The 25,691-nt window shown below is 40.0% G+C and overlaps 1 protein-coding gene across 1 annotated transcript in view; it reads left to right on the forward strand.

Moving 5' to 3' along the window:
* mtor (mechanistic target of rapamycin kinase) overlaps positions 1-25,691 on the forward strand; it is a 479,149-nt gene that overhangs the window by 163,913 nt on the left and 289,545 nt on the right. The window contains exons 17-18 of the mRNA XM_079827620.1: positions 21,236-21,370; positions 24,982-25,111. Of these exons, the coding sequence (XP_079683746.1) occupies positions 21,236-21,370; positions 24,982-25,111 (265 nt within the window). The remainder of the gene's footprint in view (positions 1-21,235; positions 21,371-24,981; positions 25,112-25,691) is intronic.

The raw sequence follows: 25,691 nt of genomic DNA on the forward strand, positions 1-25,691 counted from the left end.
CAAGATTAATTTACTAGATAAGTACAAATTTCTGGGGGGAAAATCAAAATGAAGTGAGTTTTTGCTTAGTTAACTTTATTGTCCCCAAGGGGAAATTCTGCCTAGGCACAGTGCAGAGTTGCTTCATAAAGGTAGACCAGATAACCTAAAACAATCTATATTCTCTGCCACAACAATTTATGATTTATTAAACTATAATTTATGATTTATTACACCAATTTATAAAAAACACAACAATTAGTTAATGAGATTAAAACCATGTTTTTACTCCAAACTTACTTTATATCACAAGCAGTGTTGGGAATAACGGCGTTATAGATAAACGGCGTTACTAACGGAATTACTTTTTTCAGTAACGAGTAATCAAACGAATTACTGTTTCTTCCGTTACAACGCCGTTAGCGTTACTGAGGAAACAAATGTGGCGTTACTATAATTGAGCTCATTGAAGCGGTTTTCATCCGAACAGGCTCTCTGTCAGTCGGACCTGCAGTGTGTGTGTGTGTGTGTGTGTGCGCGCCAGCCATGCGTGTTGGGGGTTGGGTTGGGTGGGACACATAACTGATGATGATTGGTGGGTGGGAGACAAGGTTGAGGTTGATAGGTTGAGTTCACACACACACACCTATGACGCGCACGCATTTGCACAGTCAGCGATGGCAGTCCAACGACTTCAAAGGTAGCTTTCGCAAACTGGAAGTATAAGCGCTACTTTTCCCTCGTTGAGGTGAAAGGTAAGAATGTTTATGTAACGTGCAGCTTATGCCCAGGAAGAAAGAGTCTATCCACGTCGGTGGCAAGTAATTCTATTTCTAATCTAATGAAGCCTCACGTCATCACAGCAACAACATTAGTGGCTAAAAACCCAGGTGATAACGTGAGCTCCACTACCAGGAGTAGTAAAGAAGTACTGATACTATTTACACAATATTTACACTATAGTAGGTCAATGATAATATTTACACAATATGTACACTATAGTAGGTCTACTGATAATATTTACAATAATATATTGAATTTGATAGGTGTCTCTCACATTGTCCCACAGCAACATTACAATAGTGTAATAATTTATTCTATTTAATTTTAAAATTTAATAATAATTTATTCTATTTAGTGTCCAATTCATTCATTTAACATATTTAATATTGGGGGCATCCAAGTTATTTGACATATTTTAACATTTGAAGAAAAGAAAAAAAGTAACACATTAGTTACTTTCCCTGGTAATTAGTTACTTTTATAATGATGTAACTCAGTTACTAACTCAGTTACTATTTGTAAGAAGTAACTAGTAACTATAACTAATTACTTTTTTAAAGTAACGTGCCCAACACTGATCACAAGTCAAATGTTTTAAATAACCTTGTGTGATCTCATTTGGCTTTGGATCACAAAATCAGACTGAAAATATATTTTACAATATTCTGCATAATTATAAAAGCTTGAGTAGTATTGCTTTATAAATATAATCTATGAAAACAACCAATATGGTATAAATAACACAGATAAGCCATATATTGTCGCGATTGTGTGTTTATTATCTTCAAACTTGCATGTTAGAGCGATTTCTGGAAGCTGTTTATGTCAATGTCACATGGTATCTTCTTCATGCGTGCTATACACTCACCTAAAGGATTATTAGGAACACCTGTTCAATTTCTCATTAATGCAATTATCTAATCAAACAATCACATGGCAGTTGCTTCAATGCATTTAGGGGTGTGATCCTGGTCAAGACAATCTCCTGAACTCAAAACTGAATGTCAGAATGGGAAAGAAAGGTGATTTAAGCAATTTTGAGCGTGGCATGGTTGTTGGTGCCAGACGGGCCGGTCTGAGTATGTCACAATCTGCTCAGTTACTGGGATTTTCACGCACAACCATTTCTAGGGTTTACAAAGAATGGTGTGAAAAGGGAAAAACATCCAGTATGCGGCAGTCCTGTGGGCGAAAATGCCTTGTTGATGCTAGAGGTCAGAGGAGAATGGGCCGACTGATTCAAGCTGATAGAAGAGCAACTTTGACTGAAATAACCACTCGTTACAACCAAGGTATGCAGCAAAGCATTTGTGAAGCCACAACACGCACAACCTTGAGGCGGATGGGCTACAACAGCAGACGACCCCACTGGGTACCACTCATCTCCACTACAAATAGGATACAATTTGCACGAGCTCACCAAAATTGGACAGTTGAAGACTGGAAAAATGTTGCCTGGTCTGAGTCTCGATTTCTGTTGAGACATTCAGATGGTAGAGTCAGAATTTGGCGTAAACAGAATGAGAACATGGATCCATCATGCCTTGTTACCACTGTGCAGGCTGGTGGTTGTGGTGTAATGGTGTGGGGGATGTTTTCTTGGCACACTTTAGGGCCCTTAGTGCCAATTGGGCATCGTTTAAATGCCACGGCCTACCTGAGCATTGTTTCTGACCATGTCCATCCCTTTATGACCACCATGTACCCATCCTCTGAAGGCTACTTCCAGCAGGATAATGCACCATGTCACAAAGCTTGAATCATTTCAAATTGGTTTCTTGAACATGACAATCAGTTCACTGTACTAAAATGGCCCCCACAGTCACCCGATCTCAACCCAATAGAGCATCTTTGGGATGTGGTGGAACGGGAGCTTCTTGCCCTGGATGTGCATCCCACAAATCTCCATCAACTGCAAGATGCTATCCTATCAATAAGGGCCAACATTTCTAAAGAATGCTTTCAGCACCTTGTTGAATCAATGCCACGTAGAATTAAGGCAGTTGTGAAGGCGAAAGGGGGTCAAACAAAGTATTAGTATGGTGTTCCTAATAATCCTTTAGGTGAGTGTATATGGACTGCATGTGCACGGAGCGCCCTCCGGCTGCCAGTATGAAGAGTTTTTTATGAATGAGAGTAGCTGACGCTCGTATTACAATCTTTAGAAGGTACCGACGGTTTTCATATTCATAACTCCTGACGCATATTAACAAATTAGTCACTATGACTTTGAGAATAAAACAGAGGTCAAAAATAGAAGCTTGAGTCTTAGATCTTTTAAATGATGTATAGTTTGTCAAGGTAATTACTTACATCTGACAGTAATTTTGAGCTAATTTAAACAAAGAAAGCTTCAGTGTCCTCGCGCACTGTGTTTGTTTGAGCTGATGTGTGTGTGGGCGTCGCCTCAGTATTTGAATCTCAATAGAGCGCACGCTTCGTGGGCGTGGTCGCATTAGTGTATAATGAGCCTCTCAGGAACGACTAACATCGCTCTGCTTTCAAACGGATTACATAAACACAGAATATTTGTTTTTTATTTTGTTTACAGTGTTTAAAACCTGACATTTCAGCTTTTCTTTAGACACATGTCTCATGTTTGTGAGACAAGTACTCATTAAGCTAGAGGTCATTTTCTGAAGACTATCTGAATGAACGTCTTTGACAGAGAGGCTGCAGATCGCGCATCATGTCTGATTTCTTTATTTTGCAAAAAGCACAACAATTAGTTTTTATTGTGACTGTACAAAAAAAAAAAGAAACTTAACAGATTGTAATGATGTATAATACTTGCCTGAATGATAAAAAACTACAGTTATTTGTGTCTCTTTGGCACTGATAAGAAAAAAAGCAAGCCAATCACGCTGGCACGACAGCCGACTCGAGAGGGTTAAGTAAAAAACATTTAGATTTTTCCCCCAGAAGACAATTTTTTTTTTACTGTTACTGTTCTTATCTAGTAAACCTAAAATCTAGTAGGCCTGCCTGAAGCTCATTCATTATGCTACTCATTATTAGGCAGGTCTTTTGTTTCTCAGGAGTGATCACATTATTATTCATGAGTCGTATCATTCACGCCTACTCGCATACGGCCTGAGTAAAGAAAAAGTGTTTTACAAAATGTAAATGAATATATTGTTTTATGTGAACGAGTAGGCTCAATGATTCTCACATCATTTTGAAGCAAAAACTCTAGACAAAAACACCCAATAATCAAAGGTCTTGTGAACGCAAATCTAGTGTTAATTTTAAAACACATTTTTTACTTTTTTCAAATATCATGCATAAACATTATTCTCTCAAAAATACAAGAATGTACATACATGTTGCTCACATATTATGGTAGCCCAGTTTGTGCTGAATACAGTGTAATTACTTGCCATTAATATGTTTATAAGCAACTGAAAAAAGCACAAACATAAGAGCATGTCAAAACTTCTAAAGGGCCCCAAAACAGCTCAGACTCCTAGGGGTTAAATATAACATTTTGAATATAGAAATACGTAATGAATGACGAAATGAAACGTACTTGGATTATGAGAATAAGACCGTCAGATGGTGGTGGCAAGTCACTGTCTTAATGGTTCAGTAAGTCATTCATTCAACCGATTTGTCCAAAACGCTATTTAATTCAGGAATGAAACAAGTGGCGGTCTATATGAATGGGTCATTGAATCATTCACTCAACCGATTCGTTCAAAGACTTCATTCAGGAATGAAACCACACTGTGCAGTGTTTGGAGTCAGCCATGTCTGTGACTTTATTTTGCAACAACATTAATTTGATTTCGGCTTCATCAGCATTCAAAACTCTCTGTGTTGTCTGAAGTAAAAGTTATGATTGCTGCTAGGGATGTGACGGTGAGGAAATTTTCCTACCGGTTAATCGACGTGTGACAACACCGGTAATACTGGTATCACTGGCGGGGGCTTTTAAATCGCTAATTCTAAACCGAAACACTCGGGCATTCATAACGGTGCAGAGCAAAGCAAGTGTTTTTAATGAATTTCTATGGAGGTTGAGCTTCCATATGAACAAACTGAAAATGCGCCAGTGGACACGCACCGTGAATGACAGGCTGTGCGCATTTTACTTTCGGTTTAGAATTGGCGCCAATTCGGGGGTGGCAGTTGCTTGAATGGTGGGGTGATTAGCCTATTATGCTTAATGAAAAACCCAACAACGAACCAATACAACAAAACAGTACAACGAGCTCCTCACTCGTTAGTAGTACTTATGCTACGCCATATGCCAAAATGATTAATGGCTTTGACCTTTAGGGCGGGCCTTCCGGGTTAGGGGGGGGCCTTCCGGTATAGGGGAGCTTTAAAATGACCTTTGACCTTGTTGTTTCCCCTCCCCTCCCCTCCGGAATAATATATCATGTTTTGACTGAAGGTTTGAGTTCTTTGAAGTTTGTGACAGAAGGTTTTTTTTTTTTTTGAAAAACGGCTAACATCATCAACCCCTCCAAAGACTGGCTGGATAATTAGGGCTCGAACCTCGGATCACAATAACCGACTTACCTCCAGCTGCTAAAGCCAGTTGCGACGCAACAGACGGATGTTTCAGTGATGTTGGATTCAAAATCATAAAAGCAGCGACCGTGGTGCTGCTGCAACATCTCATCGGCGACAAGCTTAAGGACGAATGCGAGGGGTGTGCGATTAGCCATCCTAGCCAGCTGCAACATTCCTGTCTGTTTGACCCTCCCAACTTCTTCTTCGACACACACTTTGACGAGCTGTCAGGCAAGCTGTTTAAGCCCTTTGTTCATTACATCTTTACTATTCTCCTAAACCACTGCGGGTTAAAAATCTCATCCCCAGCGAATTCAAGGAACAGTCGGGCCTATTTTGCACGAATTAAAAGACGAACCATTCATCGCTGCCAAGCTAGAAGAAATGGGACCTCTCCAGCATGGGTGCAGCCTGTAGCCTAAAGAGCTGTATGGAATTCATGTTTAAAGACCATTACAGATTCCAGATGACCCGTCTGATGCATACGATTATTGTGGATGCATCCAACCCTGAAATTCCAGGTAGCGCCGACACTACGCGTGAAGCAAATCTCAAGAAAAAAATGGTGTTAATAAGAGGACTGGCTAATTCATGGGACGATTTGACGGACAAATGTATTGATGGTACCGATCCAACCGATGTAACTATAAAACAGGTTCTCGACAATAAATATCTGCTGACGTGCATAGACGTATTTAGCAAGTACTCGTGGGTTTGTGTGTTGAAAAATAAGAGCGGCATTGAAGTTACTAAAGCGTTCGAGTCTATACTCGAAGAGGGTCGTGTGCCTCAGAAATTGCAGACGGATCAGGGAAAGGAATTTTTTTAACAAACATTTTCAAGATGTGATTAAAAAGCACAACATTAACCTCTTCGCTACCGATTTGAAAGCCAGCGTCGTGGAACGGTTTAATAGAACATTAAAAAGCCACATGTGGAGATTTTTAACGGCTACAAATTCCCGGCGATACATAGATGTTTTACAAGACATTATTCAGGGGTACAACACCAGTAGAGATGCTCCGATCAGCATTTTTGGGGCCGATCACCGATTACCGATCACCAAGATCATGATCTGCCGATTGCCGATCACTGCCGATCACAGAATGGCAGGGGAATGGGAATCTTTTATCTATAATCTTGCAGAGTTTGCACCATTTGTAGAAATGAAACTAACTCTAAATTAAGGAGAACCACCAAGTGTTTATTTTAGAAAATGAGATAACTTAAGGCTACTGTAGGCCATCTTTCCCAAATAAATGTATATAATAAATGTGTATAATTATCTCACCTAAATATTTGATCATGCAGTGCATTTTTGTTTTTAAAAACAATTTTTCAGGTAGGTCTAACATTAGTATTGAGGTAAGAAATACTAAAGACATTTAATAAGAAATCAAATGTAAATTAATATTGGTCTTCCCTGAATAAATTAAATTAGATTAATCCTTACACTTAAGGTTGCAAAAGTTAGTCATTCAAGAGCAGTGAGTGTCATAAAGGCTAATCAAACAACACAAGACAAAGAGAAACTCGGAGATAGCAGTTTATTCGACAGCTGTCACTTTAAGAGTGAACACGAATACGGTTACATGCAGTTGCACAAACGTTCACTCGCGAGTCACGGCGGGGTTTACGTGCATACTCGTCAAGACGGTCATTTAGTACATACATTTGTGTGTATCTGACCTTTTCAGCGCAATTTGTACTCGCAAGCTTTTTGTGAAATGGCGTGTGTGCGTGTGTGCGTGTGTGTGTGTGTGTGTGCGCGCTTGCACGGTCTGGAGAGCGCGTGAGTGCTGAGCGGTTTGAACACTGGCAAGACTTAAAAATAAATGCAAATGGTAAACTTTAGTGACGATGCGACACTGCCTCGATTGTGCAAATCCTGAAGTGGCAAATCCTGTGTCAACTGTGCAGCTCAATTTTAGTGCAGATGCGCTGATGTGAAGCCATTTGAGCATTTTGAAAGGGAGAGAGAGAGCGCGTGCATGCGGTGATTCACTCGCGCTGTTTAACTTGCGTCTCACAGAAAGTTTTCAAATGACTGCGTAAGTTATTTAATATAGAAATATGAATTGTACCTCACCTTCAGCATTATAATTATTTTACCCGCGCTGGAAAGAGAATGAGACGGTGTCGCTGCATATCATGCCCTAGCTCTCACGGCAGGTGCAGGTTTATGTGTCGTCAGCATGCGATCGGTTCATGAGATCAGCCTTTTTGGAGACCGCCGATCAATCATCCCAAAGCGATTATCGACCGATCGAGATCGTTTGCCGATCAATCGGAGCACCCCTAAACACCAGTTATCACCGAAGTATCAGAATGAGACCCGTGGATGTCTACAAAGTAAATGAGGCTCAAGTGTTTCAAAACTTGTACGGTGATATAAAGAAGAAGACCGGGAAAACCCTTTTTAATTTCAAAGTCGGTGACGTTGTCAGGATTTCCAAAGGGAGAGGCCCGTTCACCAAAGGTTATGAACAGAACTACACGGAAGAATTGTTCACCGTATCCGCGTGTATTCCGCATCAACCCCCGGTCTGCAGACTCATGGATTATGACGGCGATGTCATCAAGGGGGTTTTTTATGAAAAAGAGCTGCAAAAAATTATTGCGAGTAAAAACAAATCTTTTAAAGTGGAAAAGATTTTAGGTCAGAAAAAACAAGGGAAATCTATGCTTGTTTTAGTGAAATGGTTAGGATGGCCTTCAAAATTTTATAGTTATGTAGATAAAAAAACTCTGTTGGACTTGCAATCTCCTTAAAACGCACCGACGTTAACGGGTGAGATCATAAGAGCGAAGGACCGTCATGGATGACCACGGATTCTACGTCACATTACCGTGCAATGCGTCATCGTCGATTTACCCTGAAAATCGCATATCCAGCTATACAACCAGGTTGTCTAAAGCCATAGACTTGAAAGGACAATGGGAAGTCGGACTTGCCGAAGTCGAATACCCTAGAAGTTGGTATAACTTTAATGATGAAGACGGATATTACATCCTAAATACTGCCCCCGGACCCTCGGATAGCGAAACCGCCAAAGATGCAGAACTGCATAAAAAAGACTTATCGCAGTGTTTTGTATTGACAAAATTATACATAAGCGGTGGGTACTATGCCAACATTCGAGCGATCCTCCGTGCTATAAATCAACTTCTCGCACCCTCTGCCTTATTGAATCACGATGAATTAAAAAACAAAGTGTTTCTGGTCTCGAAACCCAACGTTTCGGTCCTCTTCCAAGAGAGACTAGCCACTATTTTAGGAATGATACCGGATGATGCTCTCGGACGGATCAAACAAGCACTCACTCGTACGTAGAAAGCGTAAGAAGTCTGTTAGTCGAAACGTGCCGACCAAGAGAGCCGCAAAATCCATATTCTAACATGGCGTTACTGCATCGAATGTCGGGAGAATGCCTCAAGTCCGAGTTGGACTTATTTACGGTCCCCCTGACACAGACCGTTATTGAGAAAAACGGCTATTTAGAAGTAGCCCCATTATCGGCCAATATCGGACTCTGCTCCATTGGAATTTTTCATCGCAGGCAGTGGCGATGATTATATGGATCTCAATAACACAATGCTCGAAACCTAACGGAGACGTGATTGCACATCCTGCGAAGGTAGGTCTGATCAACTACCCCGGAGCCACTATATTTTCACAAGTCGACGTGACCCTAGGCGATCGCCTGATCAAAGTTCGAACACCTATCCTTATCATTGCATCATCGAGAGTCTGATCAACTATGGTAAAGATACGCTGGAATCTATTTTCGCCTCCGGCCTGTTTCACAAGGACACGGCGGGTCATATGGCTGTCCATGACCCCGCAGGCCATAACGCGGGGCTGTTGAAGAGATCGGGCTACACCAGCGAAAGCAAGGAGATGGAACTGCTCGTACCCATACACAGCGATATATTCTTCCAGGAGACATTTTTGATAAATGGGGTTGATATTAAGATACGACTTATTTGAGCAAAAGATGAATTCTGTCTGATGAGGTCCGACGATGTGGCTTACAAATTAAATATAGTGGCGGCATCATTATTTGTCAAGAAAGTTACTGTATCACCGCCGGTGAGACTGGCTCACGCCCAGGCGTTACTTTTGACAATGGCCAAGTACCCCATCGATAGGGTCAGTCTAAAATCGCTCTCCATACCTGCCGGTTCTCGCGTTTTGAATCAAGAAAATCTGTTTTAAGGAACGCTACAAAAGTCTATCGTCATTGCTATGGTAGAAAACTACGCATTCACCGACTCCTACACTCGACTCGCGTTTCGTCACTTTGATTTGGAATTATTGGCGATTTACATCGACGGTCTGCAGTACCCCTCCAAGCCTCTACAACCTAATTTTGAAGCCGGTTCGGCAGTACGGGAATATTATCAGTTGGTGATGGCAACCGGGAGACACCTTAAAGACCAACTGCTCTGTATCGGCAGGAATGGTTTCCTGAACGGATACACGCTTTACGCATTTAACCTCACCCCCGACGAAGAGTGCGGTCAACATATTTCCCTCCTCAAGTCCGGCAATATCAGAGTTGAAGCTCGTTTCAGACAACCGCTGCCGAATACCATTAATTTAATCCTTTACGCCGTATTTGACTCCATCGTTGAAGTGTCTAACCGCCGTCAAGTACTGATAGACTACTATTGAGATGAACACGCTGCAACTCACGGCTATCATGGATAAAATTACATGCAGGACTCATTTTCTCGGCGTTCTACCGAGCGATCAACTACCCAAAAAACCCCTAAGGATCTTACCGTCGATGGCGATCATTAACACCCACCCTTCGCGGTTACCGGGGGAGCATTGGATCGCCGTTTATTTATCCGAAGAAGGCCCTGCTTGTTTTTTCGACAGCTTCGGCAATCCACCCAAAAGCCACCGCTTTCCAATCACCATCAATAACTTTCTAGCGGACAACGACGTCGACGTATTATATTCCGACAGACGAGTCCAGGACTATTCATCGGATACCTGCGGTCAGCACTGTGTTTTTTCTATATCATTTAGCCCGAGGATACGACTATAACCATGTGATGAAACTATACACCGATGATTATATTAAAAATGATAAAATGGTGTCCCTATTTGTGAAGAGATTAAGGTCGTATGTTTGTAATGATAAAATGTTTTCCTGCGTTCACTGTGTGCAAACATGTTTGACATATAAATAAAAATCTTAAAACCATTATATTTATCGTCTTTTTTTATATAATCATAAGATGCATATTAATGTACACACACACAAAATAGAGGGATTCGTTAAAATTCCAACCATTGTCTTCGATCGATAGTCGGGGATTTAAACACTGAGTCTTCTGAACTCTGGAAACACGGAGCGTGAATATCTTTGTGCTCTTTTAGAAGGTCTAACAAGGGCTGGGCTGGGGGTGTCTGGTTTACTCTTTAGAGATTTAATTGCGCTCCTGACTTGTTGATTCGGCACTGAAGAAAAAGGGATGGTTGATTCGGCACTGTAGAAAAAGGTATGTTTAATTCGGCAAAGGCGCGTAGAAACTCTGGCCATCCTAGAAGTCTCCGGTCATCCCGAACCTTTTGCGGGGCCGTAACATTTTTTAACAAATCGACAATGTGTGAACCTTGTACGGCTTTACCCCTGAACACAAACTCCCCCGATTCGTTCCACGCGTTTAGTCCTTTAGCTTTAGACATCTTGTCTAATATGTATCAGCTGTTTTTTTTTTACTCTTCTCGAAGGTACATTCTTCAGATCTTCGTCCACCACATGCTCCTCAGCACCATCGTCTTCAACGCTGGCCACGGTCGGTAGTTCGTCTTTATGAGCGGGATCGGGTAACGAAAGCGTTGAAACACCGGTCTCACGATCGCCTTGTTTAACGATGGTCAAAAACCTGCTCAGGGTATTTGTGTAAAGCTTTGCTTTTTCGTACGGGTTCAAATCAGTGCGGTGTAAAATATTTCTCATGGCAGCGTCCAAATCGTTTTCCACGCTCTGTTGAATATTCTCGTGAGCATTTTCAGTTTTCACCCTATCCAATTGATGGTGCGGGACTAAATACATCTTCCCGGCATACTCCATCCTATCTATTTGCTATCAAGCTCGAAAGAAAGGGTACGGCGACGCTCAGGAGCGGTTAAAGGAATCCGCCCTTCTGGTTGAAGACTCGTTTCTTGGCCACTATGCATATTTTTTTATCGGCTACAAATTTGATTACGGCATTTCTCTTTTTCAGTTTTCGGTACTGTTGTCGATTGACCGGAATCGTGCCATAGAGGATGTTAAGCGCCACTTCACACAGCGATAAAATGAATTAGTCGGACGCCGATTGCAAAATAAGACGTCGTTGTTTAGGAGTTGCTTTATGTAGCAGTTTTAACACCGGCAGATGTTTACAAAGTCTGGTGGACATGGTGATTTTATCACGTTCTTCTTCTTTTTTTCGAGATATAAACCACTTGGCGGTCGGAAAGCAATCCTGTTCTGAGGCGGTACTGCTCACGAGTTTTTGCTTTATAGTCTATCATTATGTAGCCTAAAGGTTGGTTGACCGCATCGTGATAACACTCCATAAAGTATTTTGTGTTTCCGGGGTACATTTGGCATCCCAGCATCGCTACTTGATTGACGTCCCGAGGATTTTTAAACAGAATCATATAATTGCCGTTTAAGCTGATGGTTCGGCTGGATTTACCCTGTACAAATAAATGTTGCACTATATAAATAGCGCTGAGATTACGGTGGTGCACATACTGCGTAAAAACCCTTTGAAGCTCCAAATTAGCGCTAGCTTGCTGCATCAAATCATCCACGATGAGAAGATTTGGTTTAGTGACAGGTAGCAAATCATCATCATTCAGACTCTGGTATTCCTTGCACAAATTTAATGTTGTACAAAGGCTGCCAACAGTCATACAACCAAACAATGTTTTCAATTTTCTTGGAAATTAAATTCAAACCTTTTTCCAACAAAAGTTTAACAAAAGACTTTCCAGAATTGGACGGTCCTCTAATAACGCAGCTAAATGGTAATTGAAGTCTGAAATCAAAATCGGAAACAAACTGTCTCCTTAGAACCCCATAGGGTACTCCCAACAAGGGGTGCGTCTGATATGGTTCAAAGCGACTACAGTGTCCGTGGAACCCTGCGTATTCTAAGCCGTGTCTCACGCCGTCCTGCTCGTAGTAGCCGTATAAAAAGTACTTACCGATCGATACTTCGCTGTGGTTTACGCCGTGGTGAACATCCACGTAACAAGTCTTTTTTACATACTCGAGCCATTCGATCGAACCGCTTGAGTAGAACTTATTCTGATGGATGTACGCTTTATGCGTGAGAGCAAGCGTGTTTCTGTCGAGATAATGTGTTTTGAAGACCCCCAACGAACAGCCGGCGAGCGTCGTGAACCCAAAAGGGTCAAGTTTGGTGCATTCTATGAAGGCCTCACAGTATTTCATGCAGCCTTCGCGTAATAAGGCAACATCGTTAACGCCGTACGCGTACAGTTCTTTCCAGAAGTCAAACCACTTGCCCTCAACCGTGCTGTACCACGCATCAAACTTTTCGCTGTCTTTATCCGACATGTTATCATAGTTGTAGAACTTTTTGTTGGAAAAAATTAGTAACTATTGATATATCGCTGGGCAAACGATTCGTCGTACATGAAAATTATTTTACAGCATTATGATAAAAAATTGTCGAGAATTCGAAAGGCGTCAAATCTGGAGGTGTAATGAGCTATGAAGCAGTAGCCATTATATAGGGGTTGTCTGAAGCGGTTGATTAGCTTAGCGATGCAGTCGGTATCCTTTGTCGTAAATTTCTTCCCTTTGAATGTGGTTGCGCAAACAAAACCACGTGCCTACCGTTTTTGTAACGCGTTTCAAAATCGTAGAAAATGTATTTCTCACATAATATCCTTAGGCTCTAGGGGTCGTATGAAGCATTGGTGCGATCCCCTCGTCCACCAGACGTTCTCGGCAATGGACACATTTGTCCGGGGCGCATATGTGTTTTGTTTTCTTGCCACCCGCTTTAACGTCGTAACGTCTGTCGCAAAGTTTACAGTATTTTATAATGGCACAGGAGGGGTATTCCTGACCGGGAGGCTGGTTTTTTTTCATGCATTTCGAAGCAATAGCTCGATTTACAGTAACGCAAACAATCGGTCGTTGAGATGAACCGAGGTCGTGGTAAAACGTGATATCAGTTAACGAACCCGCCTTCTCGAGTCAGTGTCTCAATGTCCGTACGGCTTAATCGAGTCTGTGTGGTAGGGTCAGTCTCGCGTAAAGCGTCAGCATTACCTGATGCGGGTGTGGTTTTGCCGGTCGATGGTTGTGAAGTATCGTCACCGACAGGGCGGTCTGTGTTGTCACAATCAGGATCAGTATCGGTACATGCTGGTAGTTGATTATTTAAAACACCGCCGTATTGTACAAAAGGATTGTTGTCTACGCTTAGCACACGATCGTACAAATTAATATCTGGATTTACAGCTAATTCAAAAAGATCCAAATTAGCAGGGGGTTGTGAAGATTCTAGATTAAACAAATACTGTTCTAAAGAATCCGGAAGCATTAAAAGCTCGTCCGGCAGCATACTTAGCATTTCAATCTCGTCCGGTGACAGTTCTGTGCCGTCTGCGCAAAAGCTTTTTGACCCGTCCATTCTAGATTTCAGACCAAAACATGAAATATCACAAAATCATAGAGTATATGATTTCTTCCCACAAGCAATTAGACTCCTGAACTCTTGATCCATCAGGACCATAACACACTGGACAGAATATCACTCAGCACAACCCACTGTAGATACACACACATTATATACACATTTATTATAATTTATTATTTATCATATAGCACCTATTGTACATTGGATCTCTACTGTGAATAATAATGTATACTGTACATTGTATATTATTATTATAGCGTAATGTATATTGTTTAATGTATGTTTTAGTGTGTATATTGTTTAAAGTATATTGTTTAAAGTATATGTATATTGTAAGTATGTGTATATTGGTTAAAGCTGTGAGAACCACACTCACATTGTGTAAATTATTTATTGTTTATTGTAGAGTTTGCTGTGAGTAATTGTGGGCGCATCAGTGTAATCTGATGCTGCTCTAAATGTTGTACATGTCATGTCGTGACTACTATGTTGCTCGGAACTGCACCAAGAATTTCACCTGCTGTTGCACTTGTGTACATGGCTGTGTGACAATAAAGTGATTTGATTTGATATATGTAGAAAGTTTACATGAAACATTACAAAATCATAGAGTATAAAAAAAAAATCAAAGCATAGAGGGAATATAAAAATCAATACATGATAGGTAAAAGTAAAAAGTAAAAAACAACCATAAAGTTTAATGGATTACATCTATATTAAATTTACTCCGCGGTTCCATCTATGATGTCGAGAATAAGATGATGAAACATGAGTACCAATTCACGATGGTATTCGGTGTTTGACCCGCGTTTGTGCTTGTCCAAGAATCCTGTTCCCAAGCGATGCGTTGAGGCGTATTCCATCTAGTCTCGTCTTCGGGGCTACTACCCGACCCTGCTGTGTATAGAAATATATCACAAAATCTTAATGGTATGACTCAATTTGAGTTTAAATAAAAATAATGTAGATAGTCTTACCATAAAGAAATAGACTGTCAAGACTCGTCGCAGGACTGTTCGGTGGCGTCGGACAAAGAGTTTTCCTCTCAGGACTGGTCTCAGGACTGATCGCTGGGGTAAAACAAATTGTTTTTCTCTCAGGACCGGCCAGTGAGGTGGAACGATCTGTTTTTCTAGCCTTTCTCAAAGGCTCCCCGCATGGTCCGGGGTTCTGGTCTAAAATAAGTTTTTTATAATTTATAAAAGAATAGAAAAAAGATCAGTATCAACACGCAACGATGACATCGAAAGCGTCACTTTCAATATTCGAACCTGGGGAGCAAAAAATCCTGTTATGAATGGAAACGGTTGTGAGTCGTATGTGCTTGTTTGATGACACGCCTACAGACAGACGCTGAAAAAATAAAAAATGACCAATCCTAAAATAAATCATTATTTTCAGAATGTTATATCACCCCGGTGCGCTAGGGGGCACAATTTCGCCATAACAGGATGTAATTTTAACTCCGGGACACCAGGTGGCGCCGGAGAGCTGGTTGGTTCCCGTATCAGTAGCACGCTTTATTAAGCAGACACGTTGCATTTTTAATTGTAGTGTATGTTCTCTAATAGGGCTCGGGCGTATGACGTCATGACTTTGCGTGGCGGCCATGTTGATGGCCTCATTTGCTGCTACTCGGACTACTGCGCACTGTTTATAGACGTGCTCCCTCTCAGTCGTGTGTCTTAATTTGGCGTTATTATTGGAAACCATGGTAAACCGTTGCTGCATTGTGGGGTGTAACACTAGATCACATAATCGCCATGGGAAAAAGTTCGATTTGGATTCGATTTGGATCGCGGCTGTAAGACAAACTGTTACCTGGGGATATGGTGTTGGCTGATCGCGGCTTTGACATAAAGGACAGTGTGGGACTTATGTGTGCCGAGGTAAAGATCCCTGCTTTCACAAAAGAACGCTGTCAGCTGGATGCAAGAGATGTGGGGAGCACAAGAAAAAATGCCCACCTCCGAATTCACGTGGAAAGGGTGATTTGTAAACGTCCGCAACAAGTACACTATTTTGTCAGATAAAGTACCGATTCACATGGTGTTGCCAAGCAAGGACGAAGACATGACATTCCTCTATAAGATTGTGTATGTATGTTGTGCTCTGACAAACATGAGCCCTAGCGTTGAAATAAAATAAATGTGCATTAAATACAGCCATAAGTGTCTGTTGCATCCATACCCACAATCTTCAAAATAAATATACTTAAATCAATATAATGTGCAAAAGCAAGAAGTGTCACACAATCGCAATAACCGTATAATGTGCAAGAGCAAGAAGTGTCACACAATCAGATATTTTTCAGTGTTTATTTGCAAGTAGTGCAACCCGAGAACACAGAACGGTGCAGAATGCTTCAAGGTAAAAGGTTAACGTTACATAGGCTTCATGGTCTGCAGCTCCTGAACCCATCCATTTGTGAACTGCAAATTTCATATAAATCCAAACCGTTAATAGTTCCAATTTTGTCCATATACCGGTCCCTGGCTTCCCTATTTAACGTATCCCGGTAAATTCCACATCCTTTTCGGGATTTTAACATAGTTTTTCTTTCTCCCAACTCCGCTTCTCCTCGTTCGATTTGCTGTATGTTTACATTCGCGAGGCCATCAACATGGCCGCCACGTCCCAGAATGCAACGCAGCGCCCGAGCCCTATTGAATGATTGTATTACTATAAAAAAATTTATTAAAAAACAACGATGGGGTCAGTGCTGCGGTGGGAAAGTGATGTAATTGGTGTTGCGCTTGAAAACCGGTAACACTGGCAACTGCTGTGTATTTACACTTAAAATGTTACTGGTCTGCGCTTTGCTACAATGTAAAAGCACATTCTCAGTGCTGTCCAGTGGGTCATGAAGCTTTGCCACACATGATGTTGGCACACAGATTGTTAGTTGGACAGTTAACCCCTAGGAGTCTGAGCTGTTTTGGGGCCCTTTAGAAGTTTTGACATGCTCTGACATTTGTGTTTTTTCAGTTGCTTATAAACACATTAATGGCAAAAGTGTAATTACACTGTATTCAGCACAAACTGGGCTACCATAATATGTGAGCAACATGTATGTACATGCTTGTATTTTTGAGAGAAAAATGTTTATGCATGGTTTTTGAAAAAACAAAAAAAAATGTTTTAAAATGAAGGTCTATATATATATATATATTAGTGCTGTCAGTTAAACGCGTTATTAACGGCGTTAACGCAAACCTATTTTAACGGCGTCAATTTTTTTATCGCGAGATTAACGTTCTTTTTGGTCTAACAAACTTTGTAGTTTTTTCACATGCTGTTGCAACAACTAGTAACGTTAGAAAAACTACAACACCACTCCGGATGTAGCTAGACCGGAAACAAAACATCAGGCACGCTGCGGCTGCCCGCACTCGTTTGGGCCATTAAAAGAGTAGACGTGGATGGCAAGCGTGAGACGCCGAAATGAGAAATGTATTAAGCCATGGTTTAACTCAGGGGTCTTCAACTAAAAGTGCTTGTCTTGAGCGCTGCTTTCTGCTCTGATGGTGCGTAGCCTACACACCAGACGCGAATGAAGCGTTTTGCGCGAGTGATTTAAGTCAATGCAAAGACGCAAATAGACATTCTGCGGCGCGGATTAAGCGGTGTGCATGTCGCGTCATTCGCGTCCGGTGTGAGCGCACCATCAGTCTCTTCTTCACTGCATGCTTGACCGGATGACCGCGCGTCTGGGTCTGAACGTAGTAACAGTGAGCATTGCAACGTTAACTGTTTCATTATGTCAAAAGGCTTCGCGGTCCGGATGGACGCATCTCGCGGTCCGGATTCGGACCGGAGTTCACTAGTTGGCGACCCCTGGTTTAACTGCACTATAGGCGGAGTCCTAGTTTACCTTGCATGTGCACTTTGTAATTTTATTTTGTATCACCCTGTTTTGATCCCTTAGAAAGGGCTGTTGAAGGGGCTGTTTGTGCAACAAAGTATTTGTTTCACCCTTTTATTGATGGGCAGTGTTACATTGTGTGAGATTATTTGCTCCAAGTGAGAATGTTGGTGTGAAATCGAACACTAAAGTATGCCAATGTTGTTTTCAATAAAACAAACATTTGAACAAAGCAAGCCGATCCACTTTTCTATGTTGATACGAGCATTAAAATAAGAAAAAATAATGGGACAAAAGAAATCAAGGGACATTTAGAATAAATAAAAATGTGCGATTAATTGTGATTAATTGTGAGTTAACTATGACATTAATGCGATTAATCGCGATTAAATATTTTAATCGTTTGACAGCACTAATATATATATATATATATATATATATATATATATATATATATATATATATATATATATATATATACACACATATATATATATACATACAGGGAGTGCAGAATTATTAGGCACGTTGATTTTCTGATCATATTTTTTTTTCCAGGCACATTTGACCAATTCCAAACCACAGTAATCCTAATAACTACTATTGATTTAGTATTTAATAATGTATAAGTGATATATAATTGTTCATGAAGGCTGGAAATTAAAAACACCTTATATTCAGGTGTGCAGAATTATTAGGCATGTTTTCTTTTACAGATAAATTGAGCCAAAAAAGAGATTTAACTCAGACTGAAAAGTAAAAAAGTATTAAATGCCCATGAGAAGGATGCAATACTAATGCAATACTAGACATTGCGGTTAAGGCATGACCATTGGACAGTGAAATGCTCGTTGGGTCAGCAGGGTTAGACAAAAACATGTGGCGGAGAAAAGACACCTATTAACCGCAAAAGAATTAAGAATTAAGGTGAAGAATTAAGTGTGAAACCATCAGGAACCCTTTAGTCTCCAGCGCCACCATTTTCCAGAGCTGCAACCTACCTGGAGTCTCCAGAAGTGCAAGGTGTCAGGATCTCAGAGACTTCAGTTAGGTAAAGAATCCTAAAAAATGACCCCCACTAGATAAGAATCACAAGCTGAAGTGTTGTAAAATACATGAAGCCTGCTTTTTTATAGGCTTTATAGGTTTTATAGGTTGAGAATGACTCTTGAAGGACCAGCACCACATCCTCTAGTACCACTGTTTGAAGAATTCATCTTCCAGAATCTGGCAGTACGTTTTGGGAGTTCATTTTAGTCCATCCTGAAGTCCGTTTTGCAGAGATGGACTAAAAATGAACTCCCAAAACATAAAATTTAAAATGTTAGGTTGATCAGAGTGTATTTGAGAAGGGGAAGGAAAGTGCCTGTAATTACCCATAATGCACTAATCCCCAAATTGAACTCATTAATTTGGGGGTAAGCTTATGCTGTACAAATTTTATCCTTTGCAAAGCAATATGGGTAATTAAAGGCACTTTCCTTTCTCTTATCCATAACAACAATGGAAACATTCTGACGTACTCTCATACCTCAATAATATTTGGAGGCAGTCTAGAGTGCACGCTTTGAGTCTGAAAGGTTTTATAGTCCTGTTATGAGGTGCGGTCAGATGTCCTTAGCATTTACAAAACTTTACACAAGGCTTTCATTCTTGGTGTGACGTTGTGAGATTCTGCTTTAGCAATCAGGATTGTTGTAGAGTTTAAATGTTTTAGGTTGCCTGAGGTTCACAGAAGCTCATGTAACTAAATACTTTACCTTCTTTGGGCTGTGTCTGGGGCTTTATTTGTCTTTTTAGATCAATTTTCTCAATAAAACAGCTTAAAAGTGCACTCTGTAAAATTGGGGGAAAAAAGAAAGAAATGTGTATTACTTTTATTTAAATAGGTTTAAAATGATGCATACTCACATGATCACATGACCTTTTTTCATCCAACAATTTTTATGTGCATTTTGATATATCGTTTAAAAAACGTTGGGTGGAACGCTAAGAATTCTAAAAATGTGCATTAAAAACAACTTGTATATAACTTTAATAGAGGTGTATAATTGTTCTTCTTATAACATGACACGCATAAACTACAATATAAAATACATTTACCGGGTAAATTCCTCGATATGCAACAAAAAACTCAATGGTGGATGTGATTGGATACCTTAACCAGTGGACTAATTTCATTGCACAACATTTCAAGTGTTGGTTTGATCATTCTGAAATGCCTGAGCCAAAGTCTGTCATCAAAATGATTTCGAGTAATTCCCTCCCAGAAGTGTCTCACATGATTGGATTCCCAAACACCAGGCATCTGAATGCAACATGATAGCGCTTATTGTGTTTCTTCCGTACTCTAGGTGTGGGGGGGTGGGGCACAGTGGCTTCATCGATATCAGCAACGATGCTTTATTCACAAATGTTTTATGTGATATTCAAATTTTTGGCGCATAAATTAAATTAGCAGCTTTGGATGGAAGCTTTTGAATGAGGTTGCATGTTGTCAGTATAAGTCCAAAATGACTACAATATCAGTGAACCCAAAACAATTTTTGCAGCATCTGAAATCCCATACTGTCTGAGCACTACATTTGATGAAGAATATGCTTCTCAAGCTTAAAAAACTTATTATCTATATAGTATGAATGTGGAATGAAATCCAGATGCATTACATCCATCATGTGGCTTTTTCATGTGATCTACAGCGTCAGTTCCCTCATGGGATAGTAGTGTCTATTGGAATGCGCACTTCAGAATCTCAATGGAAGTGTTAGGATATTCTGGTACTTTTCCCCTTAATGTCTTATAAATACTATGAATTCGGACATACTACTCATTCCACATACTGCTTTTCACCTACTATATTGTTTGTTTATTTATATGGATCCCATTTGCTTAAAGTCTTTGCAATCAGCTACTATATAGTAGGGAAGTAGACATATTTCGACACACGGATTAAGTGCTTTTTAAATATTGCCATATAGAGCTGACCAATGTTATTAAAAATATTTGGATATTTTTCATTCTTTTGATGATATGTATTAACTTGATATGCAGTTCTGAAATTGTTTAAAACTGCTTTACTTTTTTCTTTCTCTCAGAAAAAACATAACTTCAACAGATTCATTGTTGCAGAATAGCTTCAAGATGTTTAATGTATTGAGAAATAAAACATAAATAAATAAAAAATAATGTGACCTGTTTTCCACTGTCATTTATATTCAACAAAATAAATTTCTGATACATTCGTAATACACTGTACAAATACTGGAAAAGAACAGTGAAGCTTCAAGCTAATGTATTGACGCAGAATTTATAAATGTTAAAGACCAAACACAAAACCTATTAAAACCATCATTATATTGTATCAATACACAATAACTCTATTGTCTGCTCTCCCACCAGGTGGCACTTTGGACTCTGGGTCAACAAGTAGCCAGTACTGGGTATGTGGTGGAGCCATACAGGAAGTACCCATCTCTACTGGAGGTGCTACTCAACTTCCTGAAAACAGAACAGAACCAGGGAATTAGGAGAGAGGTATTGATTTCTATTCCTGTTATTGAATGCCACATTTATGATTTTGGGTACAATGTAGAAATTCCACCTCAGGTCAAGGTTTAGTTTTTTAAATTATTATTAGGGGCCAAGCACCGAAGGTGCGAAGGCACCTATTGAAACCGTTCCCGTTCTTATTATTATTATTCATCTTCTTCTTCTTCTTCTTCTTCTTCTTCCGCCACGAAGTCTATGGCAGCCCATAGAACCGTATGGTAAAAAGTTGTGAAATTTGGCACACTAATAGAGGACAGTCTGAAATGTCACCGTAGCAAATTTGGAGTCTCAAACTCAATCCCTCTAGCGCCACCATCAGTCCAAAATTTGACTCATGTTTATGCTAATAACTTTTGAACCATAAGGGCTAGAAACAAATTTCTTTTTTTCCTCTGATTCCTTGGCTCAAGACGATTCGATTGCACCCTATGACGTCATTTTCCGTCATAAAAATTTTCCCGCCATTTTTAATTTTCCGAAAAACCTACTTTTACGAACTCGTCCTAGACGGTTCATCCGATTTGCACGAAAATTGAACCAGATCATCTTCAGACCATGCTGACAAAAAATCTTGCAAATCAAGTTGATTCGTCAAATCGTTTTTGATAAACGTGCACACACATTTTACGTAGCGGTTGCAAAAACCCACTTAAGGCTATATCTCCACAATGCTTTATCGTATTCAAACCAAACTTGGTACATGTCATCACAAGCATGACTTGAGGCAAAATACAGCGTTTCGGCGCAGCGCCACCTACTGGTCCGGAGATACAAAAAATGGCTATTTTTGCTTATAACTTTTGAACCGTTTGTCCAAAAATCATAAAAGTGGTCTCGTTAGATTCAGGACGACATGCCGAGTTGTCTGATATTCAATTTTACCATATCGGCCATTTTGGCTGTCGGCCATTTTGAATTATGTGCTAAAATGCTATATTTTACAAATGCATTAGTGTATTGTTACTAAACTCGGTATGTGACTTCCACTCCATGCCCTGAAGGTACTCAACAAGTTTTGGGGCAGTGCCACCTTGTGGTCAAAAGTTATAACAAACTTGACAAAAATGCTAATAACTTTTGATTTAATTAGCTTAGTATAATGACACTGGTCATAATACATTAATTGGCTCATGCCGATTCAATTGCACCCTATGACGTCATTTTCGGTCATGATAATTTCCCCGCCATATTTAATTTTCCAAAAAACCTACTTTTGCGAACTCGTCCTAGACGGTTTGTCCGATTTGCACGAAAATTGAACCAGATCATCTTCAGACCATGCTGACAAAAAATCTTGCAAATCAAGTTGATTCGTCAAATCGTTTTTGATAAACGTGCACACAAATTTTACGTAGCGGTTGCAAAAACACTCATAAGGCTATATCTCCGCAACACTTTATCGTGTTCAATCCAAACTTGGTACATGTCATCACAAGCATGACTTGAGGCAACTTGCAGCGTTTCGGCGCAGCGCCACCAACTGGTCCGGAGATACAAAAAAATGGCTATTTTTGCTTATAACTTTTGAACCGTTTGTCCAAAAATAATAAAAGTTGTCTCGTTAGATTTAGGACGGTATTCAGAGTTGTCTGATTTTCAATTTTACCATATCGGCCATTTTGGCTCTCGGCTATTTTGAATTATGTGCTAAAATACTATATTTTACAAACGCATTAGTCTATCGTTACGAAACTTGGTATGGGTCTTCCGCACCATGCTTTGAAGGTACTCAAAAAGTTTTGGGGTAGTGCCACCTTGTGGTCAAAGGTTATAACAAAATTTACAAAAATGCTAATAACTTTTGATTAAATTAGCCTAGTTTAATGAAACGGGTCAAAATACATTTATTGGCTCAGGCCAAGAATATAGATACTAATTTTGCCATATTTGGTCAAACATACTGTCCTCAATGTTCTTATTTGATCAAAATCTACTTTTTCAAACTCATCCTAGACCGGTTGTCCAATTTCCACCAAAATCGAATCGTATCATCTTCAGACTGTGTCAACAAAAAGTTAGGGATTTTGCATCAATAGATGAAACCGTTTTTGTAAACCGCAGCGACGAATTTGAGGCATGATGCAAAAATGACTCTTGAGGCTGTATCTCTGAAATGCTTTGACATATTGGTATCAAACTTTGCATGTGTCATTGTTCCCTTATTCTGACCACACCATATCAATTTCGTAACTGCGCCACCTATTGGTCAAAAGTGATAAACCATTAACTTATATTATCAGTGACTCTATATATGATATTTCAGCCATTTTGCCTAATCTTCTTAAACTGTATAATTGTTCATTGTTGCAGTTGGTCTGACACTGTCAGACTACAATGCATTTTTCAGCCTTTTGCCTAAAATCATCTTAAAACGTGATTAATTGCTCATTGCTCCAGTTGATCTGACACTGCCAGCCATTTTGGCATGTCTTGTCTTCTTCTTTGCGCTTGGCCCCGGTATTGCTGCTTGCAGCTATATTTATTATTATTATTATTATTATTTTAGCAATGATTATTGAATAACCTTAAAAAAGAAGAACTTATACAATAAATAAAATAAAACAAAAACAAATAAAAAAAGGATAATGGGGTTACACATTTAGCATAAATTAAACTATTGGTTTGTAGATTTTGATAAATGGATGTTTTTAAATAGAGAATTTTTTTAGCTTGATGAATGTATATCTTGTATAAAACTGTAAATTTTGTATAAAAATTAAAGAAATTGAATGAGACTGTAAACTTTTTTTAATGGGGGAATTTCTGCTTTAACAGGGATGTATGCAAAAATATATTTTTTGGTGAATCATTAAAATGTTACTATAATTTGGTTATCAGTAGAACATATCTTTAATTATGACATTGTTGTGTGATAATTGATTATTGTTTAATACAAGAGAGTATATCATAGACTGTAAAAAAATATGGACGTAGTGTCTGTGACGTCACCCATAGGATTCTGATGAGCAGTTTTGAAGCGCAAAGTATGGACGAGATGGCCGTTGCCATCTTGGCAGCGCGTCATCGCGCGTCACTCCCGGATAACAGAAAATGGGCAAAAAGGCGGGACGTGGGCGGAGCTGAAGTGACGCGATGACTAACAGACAGCAGATAAATGGCTATCCACCTGTCACTCGAAGTGGCCACTCCCTGAACTTTAAGGCTTTATATAATGTAAACTAATGAGTTATAAAAAAATTCACCCCCCTCACAGTTGTCATGAAGGGCAAAATTAGCCGTATAGACCAAAACCACAATTTGTACCAGGCTATAAACATGTTTTAATCTGCTGTAAAGTTGGGCATTTTAACATGGGGCTCAATGAGATTCTGCTCCCTTCTGGAGCCTGTCCCTAACTGCCAGTCGATGAATTGCAGTAAATGTCAGTTCCGTATTGGCTTCAAGAGAAACTGCGGGAGGTTACCGCTTGGTGTATATACATTTGATGTGCTTAAAATTGCTACTTGTCATCTATGTTAAATTTATGTTAGATAATATTTTTTTCTTACATACTTAAAATTTGTGGGACTTGTTACCCTAGAATATAAAACCATTTCCATTTTTAAGTTAAGTTGTGCTTCTGTCACTTTTGTTAGGCTATACGTGTGTTAGGTCTGCTTGGAGCTCTGGATCCATACAAACACAAGGTGAACATTGGTATGATTGACCAGTCTCGTGATGCTTCAGCTGTCAGCCTCTCAGAGTCCAAGTCCAGCCAGGATTCAGGTAATCAGATGCACCCATAGCTTGTTTGAGCATGTACGTCTAGACCAGGGGTCTCCAACACGTCGCTCGCGAGCTACCAGAAGCTCATTGCCTGATTGGAGGTAGCTTGCCAAGACGTACTTTTCATCTAATCAGTGTCAGCTAATATAGACAGGTGTCCCACCCCCTCCAACGCAAATCAAGTTTGACATATGGGCTGTGAGGTTATTATTTTTATTTATCAACAAATGTAAATGTAAACATGTAAATGTAGGGATGTCACAAGTACCAGTACTTGACTTCGGTACCATGGTAGTGAAATTTTTTAAATATGACGAGACCAGCATTTCTGTAGTACCGGTAGTACCGACTCCCAAGGTACCCACAGCTGCGTTCAGTCGCTTCCATGTTTATCTAAGTGCGGGGCTCCAGACTGTAGCCGAATATATACTAGTGTCTGTGAATATTAAACTGCAAAATACTATTTAAATATTACTCCTGCATGTTCTGCGTCTCTGTGGGCGCGTGCACGCACACACACATGCACGTGCGTGTGACATTCGCTCGCTGTCTTTGTAGTCTCTGCCGTGTCTCTAAATGA

This window comes from Gobio gobio, assembly GCF_949357685.1.
Source record: "Gobio gobio genome assembly, chromosome: 10".
NCBI lineage: Eukaryota > Metazoa > Chordata > Actinopteri > Cypriniformes > Gobionidae > Gobio > Gobio gobio.